At 53.3% G+C, this 13,779-nt stretch overlaps 2 protein-coding genes across 2 annotated transcripts in view; both read left to right on the forward strand.

Annotated features, from left to right (window-relative positions):
* The first annotated feature begins 1,167 nt into the window (after positions 1 to 1,167).
* LOC121156263 (complement C1q and tumor necrosis factor-related protein 9-like) lies at positions 1,168 to 9,143 on the forward strand. The gene is made up of 3 exons (XM_040979878.1): positions 1,168 to 1,333; positions 7,035 to 7,097; positions 8,374 to 9,143. The coding sequence occupies exons 1-3, from the start codon at positions 1,168 to 1,170 to the stop codon at positions 9,141 to 9,143; spliced, it is 999 nt and encodes a 332-aa protein (XP_040835812.1).
* A 2,631-nt stretch (positions 9,144 to 11,774) lies between these two features.
* Positions 11,775 to 13,779, forward strand: part of LOC121156264 (mitochondrial intermediate peptidase) — a 130,261-nt gene continuing 128,256 nt past the window's right edge. The window contains exon 1 of the mRNA XM_040979879.1: positions 11,775 to 12,084. Coding sequence (XP_040835813.1) covers positions 11,824 to 12,084 — 261 coding nt within the window. The 5' untranslated portion in view covers positions 11,775 to 11,823. The remainder of the gene's footprint in view (positions 12,085 to 13,779) is intronic.

Consider the following 13,779-nt stretch of genomic DNA (forward strand, 5'->3'; position numbering starts at 1 on the left):
ATTTCTATGTGACAACCAGCACTGCTTACCTCTGCAATGTTTTCATTGTCCCAAATTGAAACAAATTTTATCATTAAACAACTCACCCTCTCCCCTTCTTCCGAGCCCTACGTTCTGTGAATGTGACTGCTCTAACTATCACTCGGTGATTGCATGAAATCACTCAATGCTTGTCTTTTTGTAATTGCCTTATTTCAGTTAGTGCGGTCCTTAAGGCTCACCCCTGTGGTAGCATGAGTCCAAATTCCACCCTTTGTAGGGCTGAGTAATATTCCAGTATGAGTAATATTCCATGTTGTGCTTCTCCAACGGCGGATGTTCCTGGCTCTTAGGAGGGATGCTGGTGTAAGCATGGGTGTTCCATCTGAGTCCCACGCGCAGCCTGTCTTTCTTTTGAGAGTCTCCCCAGAACTGGCACGGGGCATCCATGGTGATTCTGGTTTGTTCTACTAGGTAGAAGGTGCTTTCGGGCACATTGTGGTCAGATGTGTCCTTTGCAACAGGCACGGGAGACAAGAAAGCGTTCATCTTTCCTGGGGCTGCCAGAAGCAAACAGCAGTCCATAGTGCAGCACTTTTCAAAAAAATATTTATTAATTTTTATTAGAAAGACGAGTTTACAGAGAGATGGAGAAACAGAGAGGAAGATCTTCCATCCACTGGTTCACTCCCCAAGTGGCCGCAGTGGTTGGAGATGAGCCGATCTGAAGCCAGGAGCCAGGAGCTTCTTCCAGCTCTCCCACGTAGATGCAGGGTCCCATGGCTTTTGGCCATCCTCTACTGCTTTCCCAGGCCACAAGCAGGGAGCTAGATGGGAAGTGGAGTAGTTTGGACACAAACTGGTGTCCAGATGGGATCCTGGTGCATGCAAGGTGAGGATTTAGCCACTGAGCCATCGCAACAGGTCCATTAATGCAGAATTATCCTCACCTCAGACTGTACTTCCTCATTAATCAGTTGCCTCTAAGAGGGGTCCCAATAGCGTGTGCTACCTCCCAAGGAGAAGGTCCCTGGTCAGCACCTGGCTGTCTCGTCTCACCTGCACTGCCCCAGTGTGGAGCCCCCTGGCACCGCAAGGAGCAGAAGCTGCGTTCCTGACACCAAAGACAAAGCTTCCTGTTTGAGGCTTCTATTTCCCTCTTCCAGCTCGGACTCCGTCACCCGAGCCATGAGGATCCGGTGGTTCCTGCTGGTCATTGGCGTCTGCATGGGGCGTGTGCGCTCGCAGGACACCTGCAGGCAAGGACACCCTGGCATGCCTGGGAGCCCAGGTCACAACGGCCTGCCTGGAAGAGATGGACGAGACGGAGCCAAGGGCGACAAAGGGGACGCAGGTACTGGCCGCCACGGCCGCCACTGACCTACACCCTTCTGTCTCATCATCTGTGTGCATTCACCCACTCACTCAACCCCCACCCATCCCCCCACGGTCCGCCGGTGTGCCCAGCAGGCAGCCATCAGGCGCCAGCTCCGTGTTAGATTCTGTCTTTTCTGTGCAGGGGTAGACTCAGGAGGAGACTCGTCTGCTGCTGCCCTCATGAGCCTTGTTTTGGGCTTAAAGGCTTATTTATTTTTTATTTGAAAGGCAGAGTTAGAGAGAGAGAGAGAGAGAGAGCTTCCAGCCACTGGCTCACTTCTCAAATGGACGCAACAGTCAGAGCTGGGCTGATTTGAAAGTGGGAGCCAGGAGCTGCTTCTGGGTCGCTCAGTAGCTGCAGAGGCCCTAGATGTTGGACCATCTGCTGCTGCTTTCTCCAATGTACTAGCAAGGAGCTGGGTCGGAAGTGGAGCAGCCGGGACTCCAGCCGGTGCCCATATGGGATGCTGGTGCCGCTGGCAGAAGTTTTGCCGTCTGTATCATGGTGCCGGTCCCCAGGGACAGCTGTTTGTTGGCTTTCTCTTTTGACACCCCAGAGCACCCTCAGGGGCGTCGTCATCTCTCCACATCAACCAACTGCAGGCTGAAACTACCTGGAGAAAAGTAGCTTTTGTACTAAATAGAAAAATAGTTTTTCTTGTCTTTATTCACTAAACAATATGGCGTCAGAGCTATTCGTTTGACATTCCCTTTGGAGTAGGTGTTATAAGCAGTGTAGGGATTATCGGAGAGGGCGGGCATTGTGATGTAGGTTATGCCGCTGTCTGTGGTGCCGGCATCCCGTGTGGGCTTTGCTCGTGTCCTGACTGTTCCCATCCAGCTCGCCGATGCTTCTGGGAAAGCAGTAGAAGGGGTCCCTGAATGCACGTAGACCTGGAAGAAGCTCCTGGCTTCAGCTTGGCCCGCCCTGTCTGCTGCAGCCACTTGAGGGGTGAATCAGCGGCCGAAAGCCCTCAGTCTGTCACACCTTTTCCCCTGTAACTCTGCCTTTTAAATAACCTTGAAAAAAAAAACCATTAAAAAGTCAAGTCTATGAGAAAATGCCCACAGTTTCTATGAAATACGATATTAGTTTATATGAGGGAGTTGACCATTTACAGATTTGGTATCCCGGGAGGTCCTGGGACCAATTCCCTATGGATTTGGAGGAGCAACAATATTGTGCCGGATTTTGAGATCCCCAGAAAATCACCAAGCAGGGAAGGCAAAAGAAGAGTGACCGCCCCCCCCACCCCAGTCTAACAGCACAGGGGTCTTATCATTTCAGGCTATTAATTATAGTCATGATTTAGCAGGCTTCTATTGGTAGATTTGAAGCAAGCAACTTTCAAAAAGTACAAATCGATGAGCTATAGGGCGGTGGATCTTAATCAAACACCAGGGACCTCCTTCCTGAGGAGTGGTCTGCCTACGTGACCTGCCAGGTGTCCTGCCGGGTGTCACGTAGACTGTCAGGCCTGAGGTTCACACAGCCCCCAGCCAAGCCATTAAGGCAGAATCACAAAAGCAGAAAACATCTAGGTTCTTCAACAACATAGGATGTCATAGATTTTGCTGCCCCAGAAGGCGAGTGTGATGGGCTCTTTGGCCACCTGAGGCCACCGGAGAGATCTGCTGGGTGAATCTTTGACAGAGCAGGTGGCAGTTAAACCTCAGCATGTGAGAAGCCAGTGATGGGAGAGTCGGAGAACACAAGACTATAACCCACTGCCCGAGGACCCTGGCCCGAGCTTGGGGCTCAGGCCCAGGACGGGGGATTTTGTGCCCAGGAGGAAAAAAGAGACCGAAAACCTGGTCGTGTTGTAAGACACTGGGCTTCTGACTGTGTTGTTGTTCTTGAGCTCTAGTCTTTTTATGTTCTATTTCTTTTTAATGCATTGATTTCTTTATTTTAGAAGCAGAGAGAGAGGGCAAGACTGACAGGCAATGCAGAGCTTCTATCCCCTGGCTCACTCCCTGTCTGTGCCCGCGGAGGCTGTGACCGGGCCAGAACAGAGCTGGCAACCCAGAACGCCAGGGACCCGAGCCATCGCCTGCTGCCTCGCCGAGTGCACACTGGCAGGAAGCAGAAATCCAGAGCAGAGCCAGGAACTGCAGCCTGAGCCCGGGGGCTGTGATAATGGGATCCAGGCATTCCAGACAGCATCTGGCCATTGTGAAAAATTTTCTCCCATTGGGCCCTGGTCTTGACCTCAAGGCAGAAGGAGCCATCTCAGTGCAAGAAAGAAGCCAATGTTAACACTTGCAGGGGGGCGTGTCTCAGGATCACCCGGCCTCCCTAAGGTGCCAGCCGAGGGCACTGAGTGGCCAACTGAGTCATCTGGTGGGCTGGGGGAGCCCAGGCCCCCCAGGAAGGCAGCTTTCTTTCCAGTCACTTTGCTTCAGATCTGCTGTGTGCCAGACGATGTTTCCAGCAAATCCAAACCGTAGGCTTAGCGAAGGCAAGTCCAACCCCTGGCCAAAGCCTGGAGCGGATGAGCGCGTGGGAGTGCTGTGTCTCCTAATAGATGGGGTTTAAGTTTCAATTGTGTATTCTGCCACATGCTCTGCACAAGAGGGAGCTAGACGGATGAGTGGTAAGTAAATACAGGGAAAGGACACAGCTTCTCCATTGGCCAACTTCACACTCCATCTTTCCTCCATGGAATCTCTCTTCCCTGCTCCGTGGTTTTCCTTTCTTTCAAACTTTGCATTATTCCTGAGAATACTTCTAAAAGCCTTGTTGAAAATTGACTTTGAAGATAAGCTTATTTTGTGTTGGGTTGGGCAGAGCAGGCTGCTGGCCGGAGGCAAAGCGCCAGAGAGTCCATGATGGGTCGTCCTGGCCTTATCTCCTCAGAAATGTGTGGGATGCCCCAGGGGACCCACGCAAGCCTGTCCCAGCCCACCAGGATGAGGACCCCGCTGTAAAGATCAACTGAAACAGGCCATGCGCATGCGCAGACCAAGGGGCTACCTTCCCCATCCCCGAGGTGTGGAAGTGGCCCCGGCATGTCTACCACTGGGGAGCAGTCCTTCACGCTCTCTCTACTGACTGATAAAACTCTGCCTCAACTAAACGTCTCTCTCAGTTGCCCCTGAACCTAACATTTGGCTGAAAAAAAAAAATCATGTATGATAATGTGCATTCTCCATGAACTTTTAAAAATCATTATTTTTATTTGAAAGAAAGAGTTACAGAGACTAAGAGAGAGAGAGAGCTTCCATCTTCTGGTTCACTCCCTAAATGGCTGCATTGGCCCAAACTGAGCCAGTCCAAAGCTTGGAGCCGGGAGCTTGTTTCCAAGGCCATAAGTAGGAAGCTACATTGGAGATGGAGCAGCCGGAACACAAACTGGCACCCTTATGGGATGCCAGCACCATAGGCAGAGGCTTAGCCCGCCATGCCATGGCACCAGCCCCCTCATGAACACTGTGAAGACTTTTGCATGCGTAGATTTTTGTTTATTTTTAAAAACTGTATAATTCTTGATCTATACAAGTGTAATACTTGCACATTTTCACAGAGTGCAGTCTCATATTTCAACACCTATGTACAATGTCCATAGTGTTTTCAAAATAGGAAGCTAAAAGAAGAACGAGCCAAATGAGGGCTGGAGGGTGAATGCCTGGGGACTTCCCCCAAGTCCCCTCACAAAATTGCCCCAGTATGACAAGAAGGATGGGCAAGGACACTGTCACGGCTGCAGGAGGACTCGCTGGGAAAGCTTCCCTGTGTGTTTTCCTACTAAGGATTGGCTGACTTCCTCAGGACGCTCCTACGACACAGAGGTCATTGTGCTTCAGTCAAGAAGCATTCGGCATCCCAAGCATCGCTGAGGACTGCCGTCATGACCTGAACTCATGAGCAGCCCCCCTCGGCCCTCCTGGACCGTTTCCACCTCCGGCCTGCTGCTCCTCCGCCACCATCGCTTCGTCCTCAGCACCACAATGCCAGAGCTGCGTTTCCTGTTCGGGGTCTTCCAGGAAATGCCTTGGGGTCTGGAGCTCACCTGGTGGAGAATTCCCGTAGCAGACCCTCCTCTTGTCTGGGGCTCATCTGAGCGCAGCGGCTCTGACCTCCGCCAGCAGAGTTGGCTGCATTGCGATTTTTTTTTTCCAGCAGGAATTCCACAGACTGAGCTGTCCATGGTGTTGGCTGGTGTTGCTGCTGTTAATTAAGCACCAATAGCTTCAACCTTTCCCTCAAAAATGAAGCTCGTGACCAATCACCATGAACTCCATCACCAATGCCCCTTCTGCCTCATAAAAGGCGTTAGTCGGTTGAAAACACTGAGTTCTTTGAGGCTATTTTTACCCTGAACTTTTTGTAAAGCATTATTAATGTGTTCACCATTCTTACTCTAAGCTTCTTCGTCATGAATTGGATGTATTTTTTTTAAAAAAAGATTTATTTATTTTTATTGGAAAGGCAGATATACAGAGAGGAGAGACAGAGAGGAAGATCTTCCATCCGATCATTCACTCCCCAAGTGACCACAAAGGCCAGAGCTGAGCTGACCCGAAGCCAGGAACTCGGAGCCCCCTTCAGGTCTCCCACGCAGGTGTAGGGTCCCAAGGCTTTGGGCCATCCTCAACTGCTTTCCCAGGCCACAAGCAGGGAGCTGGATGGGAAATGGGGCTGCCAGGATTAGAACCGATACCAATATGGGATCCCGGTGCGTGCAGGGTAGAGTTTGGCTGCTAGGCTACAGTGCCAGGCCCAAATTTGATGTATTTTTGCTTCATCACTAGCAGAAGTCATTTGCTCAGAAAGAAGCTCTTTACACTCTGATGTTGTAGTGCTTCCTGTTATAACAAGTTAGTGTAAATGTATTAGTAGAAAAAGAACTTTTGAAATATATGTAAAATATTTTAAAAATATATATTTTCCATAAATGTTAATATGTACTTTCTGGAAATCTCCCCATATATTTTTCAAAAATGCATATGTTATATTTTAAATTTATATACGGTATATGATGTTTCTCAGAATGATACCCAATTCCCTTAATTTTATATCCTCGAAATGTGTATTTTTGGTTTTTTTACTTTGTTTTTTTTTTTGACAGTGCTTTTTTCATACATAGATTTTTTTTTATTACATTCATTTATTTTTATTTGAGAGGCAGATTTTACAGAGAGGTAGAGAGGCCTTCCATCTGTTGGCTCACTCCCCAAGTGGCTGCAAAGACCAGAGCTGAGCTGCTCCAAAGTCTGGGTCTCCCAGGTGGGTGCGGAGGCCCAAGGACGTGGCCGCCCCCTGCTGCTCTCCCAGGCCATAAACAGACAGCTGGCTCTGAAGCGGAGCAGCTGGGACTTGAACCCTGTGCCCTTGGAGCGTCGACACCACAGGGTGGAGGATTGATTTGCTGTGCCACCGTGCCAGCCCCTGAACTGTGTTTCGACCCAGGAAGGAAATGCAGCCGTGACGACCCCTGGGTCCTGAGGATGCCCTGCCTGGCTGTGGACCCCCCACCCTCCGCGCTTCCTGCCGCAGGGCTCCCTGGCTCCCTGGTCCCCTGACCCACCTGCAGCTCGCTCCTGCTCCCCTCGCTCTGCTGGTGCTGCCGTTAGCAGGGAGCACTGGCTCGTTGGGAGGCTCACGGAGGAGTCCAGGGCCCGCGGGGATGGGAGTCAGGAGTTTAACATTTTCTGTCTTCTTCTTCCTCATGCAGGAGAACCAGGACATCCTGGAGACCCAGGGAAGGACGGAAGGAGTGGAGAGAAAGGAGAACCAGGTCAGAGCTGGCTGCCCACCCCCCCCACACACACTGCAGGGACTCAGCGATAGTTGTGAAGTGCGATCCAGTGAGGCCGCTGGGTGCTTGCTCTCTGGGAGTTCCTGATCAGTGCGGGAATTGGCCAACTTGTTCTGTAAAGGGCGACAGTCTGGGTTTAGCTGATCCTATTGGGTCTGTCGCTGTCGCTCAATACTGCTGCCGTGGCCGAAACGGCTGTGGGCACTGCCTTTACGAGCCTGAGTGTGTTCCAGGGATGCTGTCTGTGTGAAGACTGGAATTTCCTTTTCTTACGGTTTTCACATATCCCAGAATATTCTTTGAGCCCAATTAAACAGGTAAACCATTCTCGGCCCGTGGGCTCTGCCAGACAGGAACCTGGATTTGATCTGTGGGGTGTTATTTGCCAAACCCTGAGTCCTGGGGGATGCAGTTAGATTTTGGCTCCATGTACCTGGCAGCCTGGCCATAGAAGGTAGCGTCAGGGACGCCAGCAGTTGACCAATGATGGAGAGAGTGCCTATCATGGCACTCCAATGATGGAGAGAGGGGTGCCTATCATGGCAGGCACACGGACTGCCCATGCACCTTGGTATGTAAGTGCTCTTGCTAAACAAGGCAGTGTCATCCCAGGTCTGCAGATGAAGGGACACAGGTGAGGAGGCCATGGGCTGGCCTGACATAGCCGGTGTCACATCCGGCATTTAACCAGAATCCATGCTGGTGCCACCACTCCCTAGTCTGGATGGAGACACAGAGACACACCAAGTGAGGCAGAGTCACTGTGGACGGGCCTGGGCTGGCCAGTGGGAGTGGTAAATGTCTCCCCGAGGAGTTGATTTTGTGTTCCCGCCAAGGGAGGGATGGATGTCTGAGGGCTGGCCGGACAGAGCAATACCAAGAGAGACAAGAGTTCTAGCTGTTGATTCACTCCGGAAATGCCTGGAACAGCTGGAGTTGCCGCTGGAAGCTGGGAACTCAACCCGGGTGTCCCACATGCGTATCAGGAGCCCAGGTAACTCCCAGGGTCGGCATGAGCAGGAAGCTGGAGGCCGGAGCGGTGCAGAGACTGAACCCAGGTGTCGGGATGTAGGGCAGCAGAGCTGGTACCTCTAGGCCCAATGCCCATCCCAGGAGCTGCTGCCCAGACACTAATCTAGTAGTTGCAAAGCCTGAGCAAGGGCCCTGAGCATGCTGCACTCGGGGAACGGGAAGTGGTCCCCCCCACCCCACCCCGGCAGGTGTTTCACAGTCTCTCCTTGTTCTCTTTGTGCAGGAGCAGACGGAAAAGTTGAAGCAAAAGGCATGAAAGGCGATCCTGGCTCACGGGGGTCTCCAGGGAAGCATGGACCCAAAGGATCCGTGGGCCCGGTGGGAGAGCCAGGCCTCCAGGGAGAGCCAGGCCCTCAGGGGCCGAAGGGGGAGAAAGGTGATGTGGGCCCCAGGGGGCCGGAAGGCCTGACCGGAGACCCTGGACCTGCAGGCCCGATGGGCTTGCGTGGCCCTGTAGGCCCCATAGGCAAACCCGGCCCCAAAGGAGACGCTGGCCCCGTGGGACCCCAGGGTGAGCCAGGAGTCCGAGGAATGAGGGGCTGGAAGGGGGATCGAGGGGAAAAAGGGAAAATCGGGGAGACTCCAGTGACGCCCAAAAGTGCGTTCACGGTGGGCCTCACGGTGCTGAGCAAGTTCCCAGACGCCGACGTGCCCATCAAGTTCGACAAGATCCTGTACAATGACCTCAACCACTACGACGTGACCACGGGGAAATTCACCTGCCGCGTCGCCGGCGTCTATTACTTCACCTACCACATCACGGTCTTCTCCCGGAACGTCCAGGTATCCTTGGTCAAAAACGGGGTGAAGGTACTGCACACCAAGGACGCCTACATGAGCTCGGAGGACCAGGCTTCGGGCGGCGCGGTCTTGGAGCTGAAGCTGGGGGACGAGGTGTGGCTGCAGGTGGCTGGAGGAGAGCGCTTCAATGGCTTGTTTGCCGACGAGGACGACGATACCACCTTCACTGGCTTCCTGCTGTTCAGCACCTAGGCCGGGCGAAGGCTTGGTCCGGTCCGGCCCCCAGCGGCCATCAGGAACCTGCCACCCCGCGGCCATCAGGATCCGCCTTGACGTGGTTTGATGCTATTCGTTCTCGCATTTCCTGCAATAATCCTAAAAAGGGCTAGACAAGAAAATGGAATTTGAGTCTAAAACTGAAAATCCTGAGGCCACGGTTGTAGCACAGCGCGATAAGCCTTCGTCTGCGATGCCAGCATCCCCTTTGCCCACTGGTTCGAGCCCCAGCCATTCCACTTCCAGTCCGACTCCCTTTAAATGCACCTGAGAAAGAGACAGAGATTTTCCATCTGATGTTTCACTCACCAAAAGCCTACATCAGCCAGGGCTGGGCCAAGTACAGGCAAGATGCCTGGATCTCAGTCCGAGCTAGGTCTCCCATGAGGATGTCTGGGGCCTGAGGACTCCTTCGGTCACCTGCTGCTTCACAGGGCACCTTAGCAGGAGGCTGGAGTCAGAAGAGGAACAGCAGGGGCTCAAACTCAGCAGCTCACTCTGTGACAGGAGCGCCCGGGACGGGGTCTTGGCTGCTGCACCAAACACATGCCCTGCTGGTTCTGATTTGAATAGATTCTATCTGTTTCTTCTCCTTCTGGTCAAGGTTCCCTAACGTCCACTTCCAGGACGAGTCTTCTCAAAGGTGTAGGGTCGACTTGAGCTGCAGACCCGGTGATCGGAACAGCAGCCGATGCCATTGGTCCCATCAGAGAAGCAGCTGTGCATCTGTGGGTGTGCTGCAGACAATGCCTGCTGTTGTCAGCTGAAGCCGAAACAGCAAAGAAAAAGAAGGCAAAGAAAAAAGAAAAAAGCAAAGAAAAAGCAGCCACCTTGCTCCTCTGCAGAGCTACATGCCCCGGCGGTCCTATATTTCATGAGTTGGAAACCTAGTCCCTAAATTCTCATGTGAATGGTGAAGCCTTTTTAATTGGAAACCAGGGTTAGTTCGCGTTAGTTTGTGTGGGGCCCTGGGATGAAGCTGGTGGCCTTGTAGGAAGAGGAGGCGGCCTAGCCGGGGCAGCTGCTCCGTGTCGCCCTCTGGTGCTCGCCCTGGCGCCATGCAGATGCCACTGACATGCACTTAACCCTCCCAGCCGCCAGGACCCTGAGTGTCTGTTCTTAAGAGCAAGCTCACTCTGTAGGTCTCCGTGCTGGCAGCAAAACCGGACAGGGTCCCAGGCTTCCAAATGCAGCTGTGTCTGCGGGCCTGTGAGCCCTGGACGGTTAGACTGCACCAGCCAACACGCTGCCTTTGCTTAAATTAGACTGGGCTGTGGTGTTGCTGTCACTGCCACCCGTGGCCCGTGGTGCAGGGAGCGGGGCAGCACGGTGTGGTGGAAGAAGCCTGAAACCAAGGGTTGAGAGGCGTGGCTTTCCTTTGGCTGTTACAGAGGAATCTGCATTGAATTTTTCTGTGCCCAGACACCTGCTATGCAATTGTGAGAGAACTGTATCATTTCCTAAGTTCTCAGTCTTCCTTATTTGTTGAGTAATTGCATATGCCTACACTAACATAACAGGCTTCCTATGCTGAGAATTTAAACCGTATGTATTCCTAGGATTTGTCTAAGCAAATAAAGACTACTGGCTTCCTGTGAGTTTGAAAGACTCATTCCTGCCATACTTTATGTGACTTCACCAGATCACAAAAGGGAATTATTCACATGTGCGGCAGCTTGAACACGTTCATGGAAGAGGTCGGTGTGATGGCTCAACCGGTGGTCCCGTATGGGCACCAGTTCGAGTCCTGCTTGCTCCCCTCCCCATCCAGCTGTCTGCTGCGGCCTGAGAAAGAACCAGAGGATGGCCCAAAGCCTTGGGAGATCCAGAAGAAGCTCCTGGCTCCTGGCTTCAGATCGGCTCAGCTGCAGCCATTGCGACCCATTTGGGGGGTGAACCAGCCAGTGGAGGTCTTCTTTATCTTTTGCTCCTTCTCGTTGTAAAGCTGCCTTTTAAATAAAAAGAAATTAAAAAAAAATCTTTTTTTTTTTTTAAATAAAATTTGAAAGGCAGAGAGAGAGAGAGACAGCATTCTCATGTGTTGGTTTGGTTAACTGCAGCTGGGGCCAGGGACCTCAATCTGAGTCGGTCATGTGGGTGGCCAGTCAGGGGAGCCCAGGGTGCACACTGGCAGGATGCCAGAGGTGGGAATGCAGTTCAGATACTGCCCGAGATACCCATGTCTTCCTTATACTATTTTTATTGTAGATTATCAGAATTTCACAGACCCAAATAGGTGGAGATTCACGCATAGTTAATTCACGTAGCTGCACATAACCACAGCTCATGAGCAGGGTGGTCCGTGATTATTTCAAGCGTGTGTCACCGGCCCTAGATCCGCCCGCAGACCTTGTCACATGGGGGAGGCAGGCACCAGGAGCTCACACTGCTGCCCTCTCTCCCATTCCCGCTCCAGGAAGAATTCCAGTGCTTGCTCATCACACCTTCCAAGCTCGCCGTTCCGTACTCCAGGCGCGCGGGGGCGCCCTTCTCCCGAGGCGGCCTAGAAGCCTGAGCGGTGACGCTCTTGCTCACGTCCCGACGGACTCGCTCCCCGACCCGGAAGCACCGCCGTCACGTGACGCAGCGTGGGCCGCTGCCTTGACAACGCGGAGCGTGTGCCCTCGGGGCTCTGGGTCGGGGGTCTGCACTCACCATGCTGTGCACCCGGAGGCTGGGGACCCTCGGGGCCGGCGTCGGGGCTCTGGGTCGGGGGTCTGCACACACGATGCTGTGCACCAGGAGGCTGGGCGGCCTGGGGGCCGGCGTCGGGGCTCTGCGGCCCAGGCGAGCCTGCCGGGGCTGCCTCGGCGCTGGGAGCTGGGCGCGGACAGTGAGCACCGGCTGGTCCCCGGTGGGCGCAGCCTTCAATGTCCAGCCCCGGGGACACCGCTGGCACCTGCTGGGCGAGCGTCAGGTGAGCACGCTGGGCTGGGTCCGGGGAGGCTGGGCGGGGCGGTCTCGGTGCACCTGTCCTGAAGCAGAGGCTGGGCAGCGCCTCCCCCTTCGGTTCCTGTCCAGCCTTGCTGCCACCCGGGAGTGGACCCTAAAGGGGGCTTGTGTTGGTTCGCAGGCGGTGTCCAGGGATGTCATGTTGGCATGTGCGTGGCGGGTGTGGGGACGACCCCTCTGTGTAGGTGCTCCCCAGCATGATTGATGAATTGATGTTTGCCTTGAGAAAAATGCTTTTAATGTACTTTTTTAAAATTTGAAATAGAGTGAGCTCTCTGCTGGTTCACTCCTCCACAGGCCAGAGCCGGAAGCCAAGGTGGGGATCTGTAGTGTGACTCTGTGGTAGGGGCTCTTCGCTGCTGCCTCCCTGGCCAGGGCAGCGGGCAGCTCGGCCAGGTGTGGGGCCAGGCACTGCTGTGTGGGGGACGATTTCTAAGCACCACTTTCAGTGCTGTGCAGAGGCCTGCCGGAAGTTTTTCTTTCCATTTAGCATTATTTGGTGGTTGGAGATGAATTCCCGTCTTTGATTTATTTTCCTCATCTTCTTAGTGTATTTTGAAGAGAGGTTAACAGCCTGGGTGTAGGTATCCTGTCTTGTGGAAACAGTAGCCCTTAGCAGGCCTGAAAATTTCACCTGTTGGTGTTTCCAGAAATATTCCCATGAAAAGTCTAAAAAGTTTGATCTGCTCTGTTGGTTTTTGTTCTGAACTCCCTCAGGGGTTAGGTAGACCCGGTGCTGGGCAGGAGGCTATGAACTGAGGGCAGGGGTGCCCTTTCCAGAAGAGAAGACTGCCCAACACGTGGGCCACCTTAAGGAAGGCTTGCCAAAGAGTGGGTGGACTTAGAGCTGTGCAGAGCAGGTGTGAGTCCTGGCTTTGCCACTGTTGATGACCTCAAACATGATCTAACTTCTGCTTCTTTGAAAAGGCAGAGTTGAGATCTTCCACTCAGCGTTTCACTCCACCGGTGGCTGCAGGGACCAGAGTTGGGCTGGTCCAAAGCTGGGCACCAGGAGCTTCTTCCAGGTCTTCCACGTGGGTGCTGGTATCCAGGAACTTGGGCATTCCTCTGCTGCTTTCCAAGGCCGTTAGCAGGGAGCTGGGACGGGAACCGGTGCCCGTATGGGATGCCGGCAGTGCAGGCAGTCCCACTTTCTGACTTATTGATCAGAGAAGAATGACTATTGTAGCATTGTGGAAAACCAGTGAGAAAATCGAAAGCATGTCACATCCTGCAGCTGTGCCAAAGCCACTTGTTACATGCGCTTGCCTAAATGTTCTAGCAAGTGACCTGGTTGCAGAAGGATGGCGGTCAGTCCCATCGGTTCGCTGATATTGTGTTTTTGCTAACAGACCGAAAAGCCTTTGGAGACTATAAAACTGGCGGCCAGTGTGAGCCCGTGGCCTCTGTGCCCGAGGGTTCTCTGAAGTAGCTCTCTAGATGTGGGAGAACGCCCTCACCTCTCTCATGGACCGTGGCAGGGGTGCTAAGCCCTCGCTCTGTGGGACTGGGCCCTAAGTTCCTCACCCAGACTTCCTAACTCAGGACTTGTGAGACAGGCATGGCCATCGCTGTGGAACCTGCTGAGAGCTGGGAGCAGACGTCCCTGGGCAAGGTCGCGAGCTCAGGATTGTGGCTAGCGTCCATTCAGTGCTTTCTG

This window comes from Ochotona curzoniae, unplaced genomic scaffold (assembly GCF_017591425.1).
Source record: "Ochotona curzoniae isolate NIBS_2020 unplaced genomic scaffold, NIBS_Ocur_1.0 contig_3332, whole genome shotgun sequence".
Taxonomy (NCBI): Eukaryota; Metazoa; Chordata; class Mammalia; order Lagomorpha; family Ochotonidae; genus Ochotona; species Ochotona curzoniae.

Excerpts from the sequence above, each read along its gene's own strand:
- LOC121156263 (XM_040979878.1), top strand. The coding sequence starts at position 1,168 with ATGAGGATCCGGTGGTTCCTGCTGGTCATTGGCGTCTGCATGGGGCGT. Across the intron at positions 1,334-7,034 it reads GGGCGACAAAGGGGACGCAG|GAGAACCAGGACATCCTGGA; the intron begins GTACTGGCCGCC and ends TTCCTCATGCAG. Across the intron at positions 7,098-8,373 it reads TGGAGAGAAAGGAGAACCAG|GAGCAGACGGAAAAGTTGAA; the intron begins GTCAGAGCTGGC and ends CTCTTTGTGCAG.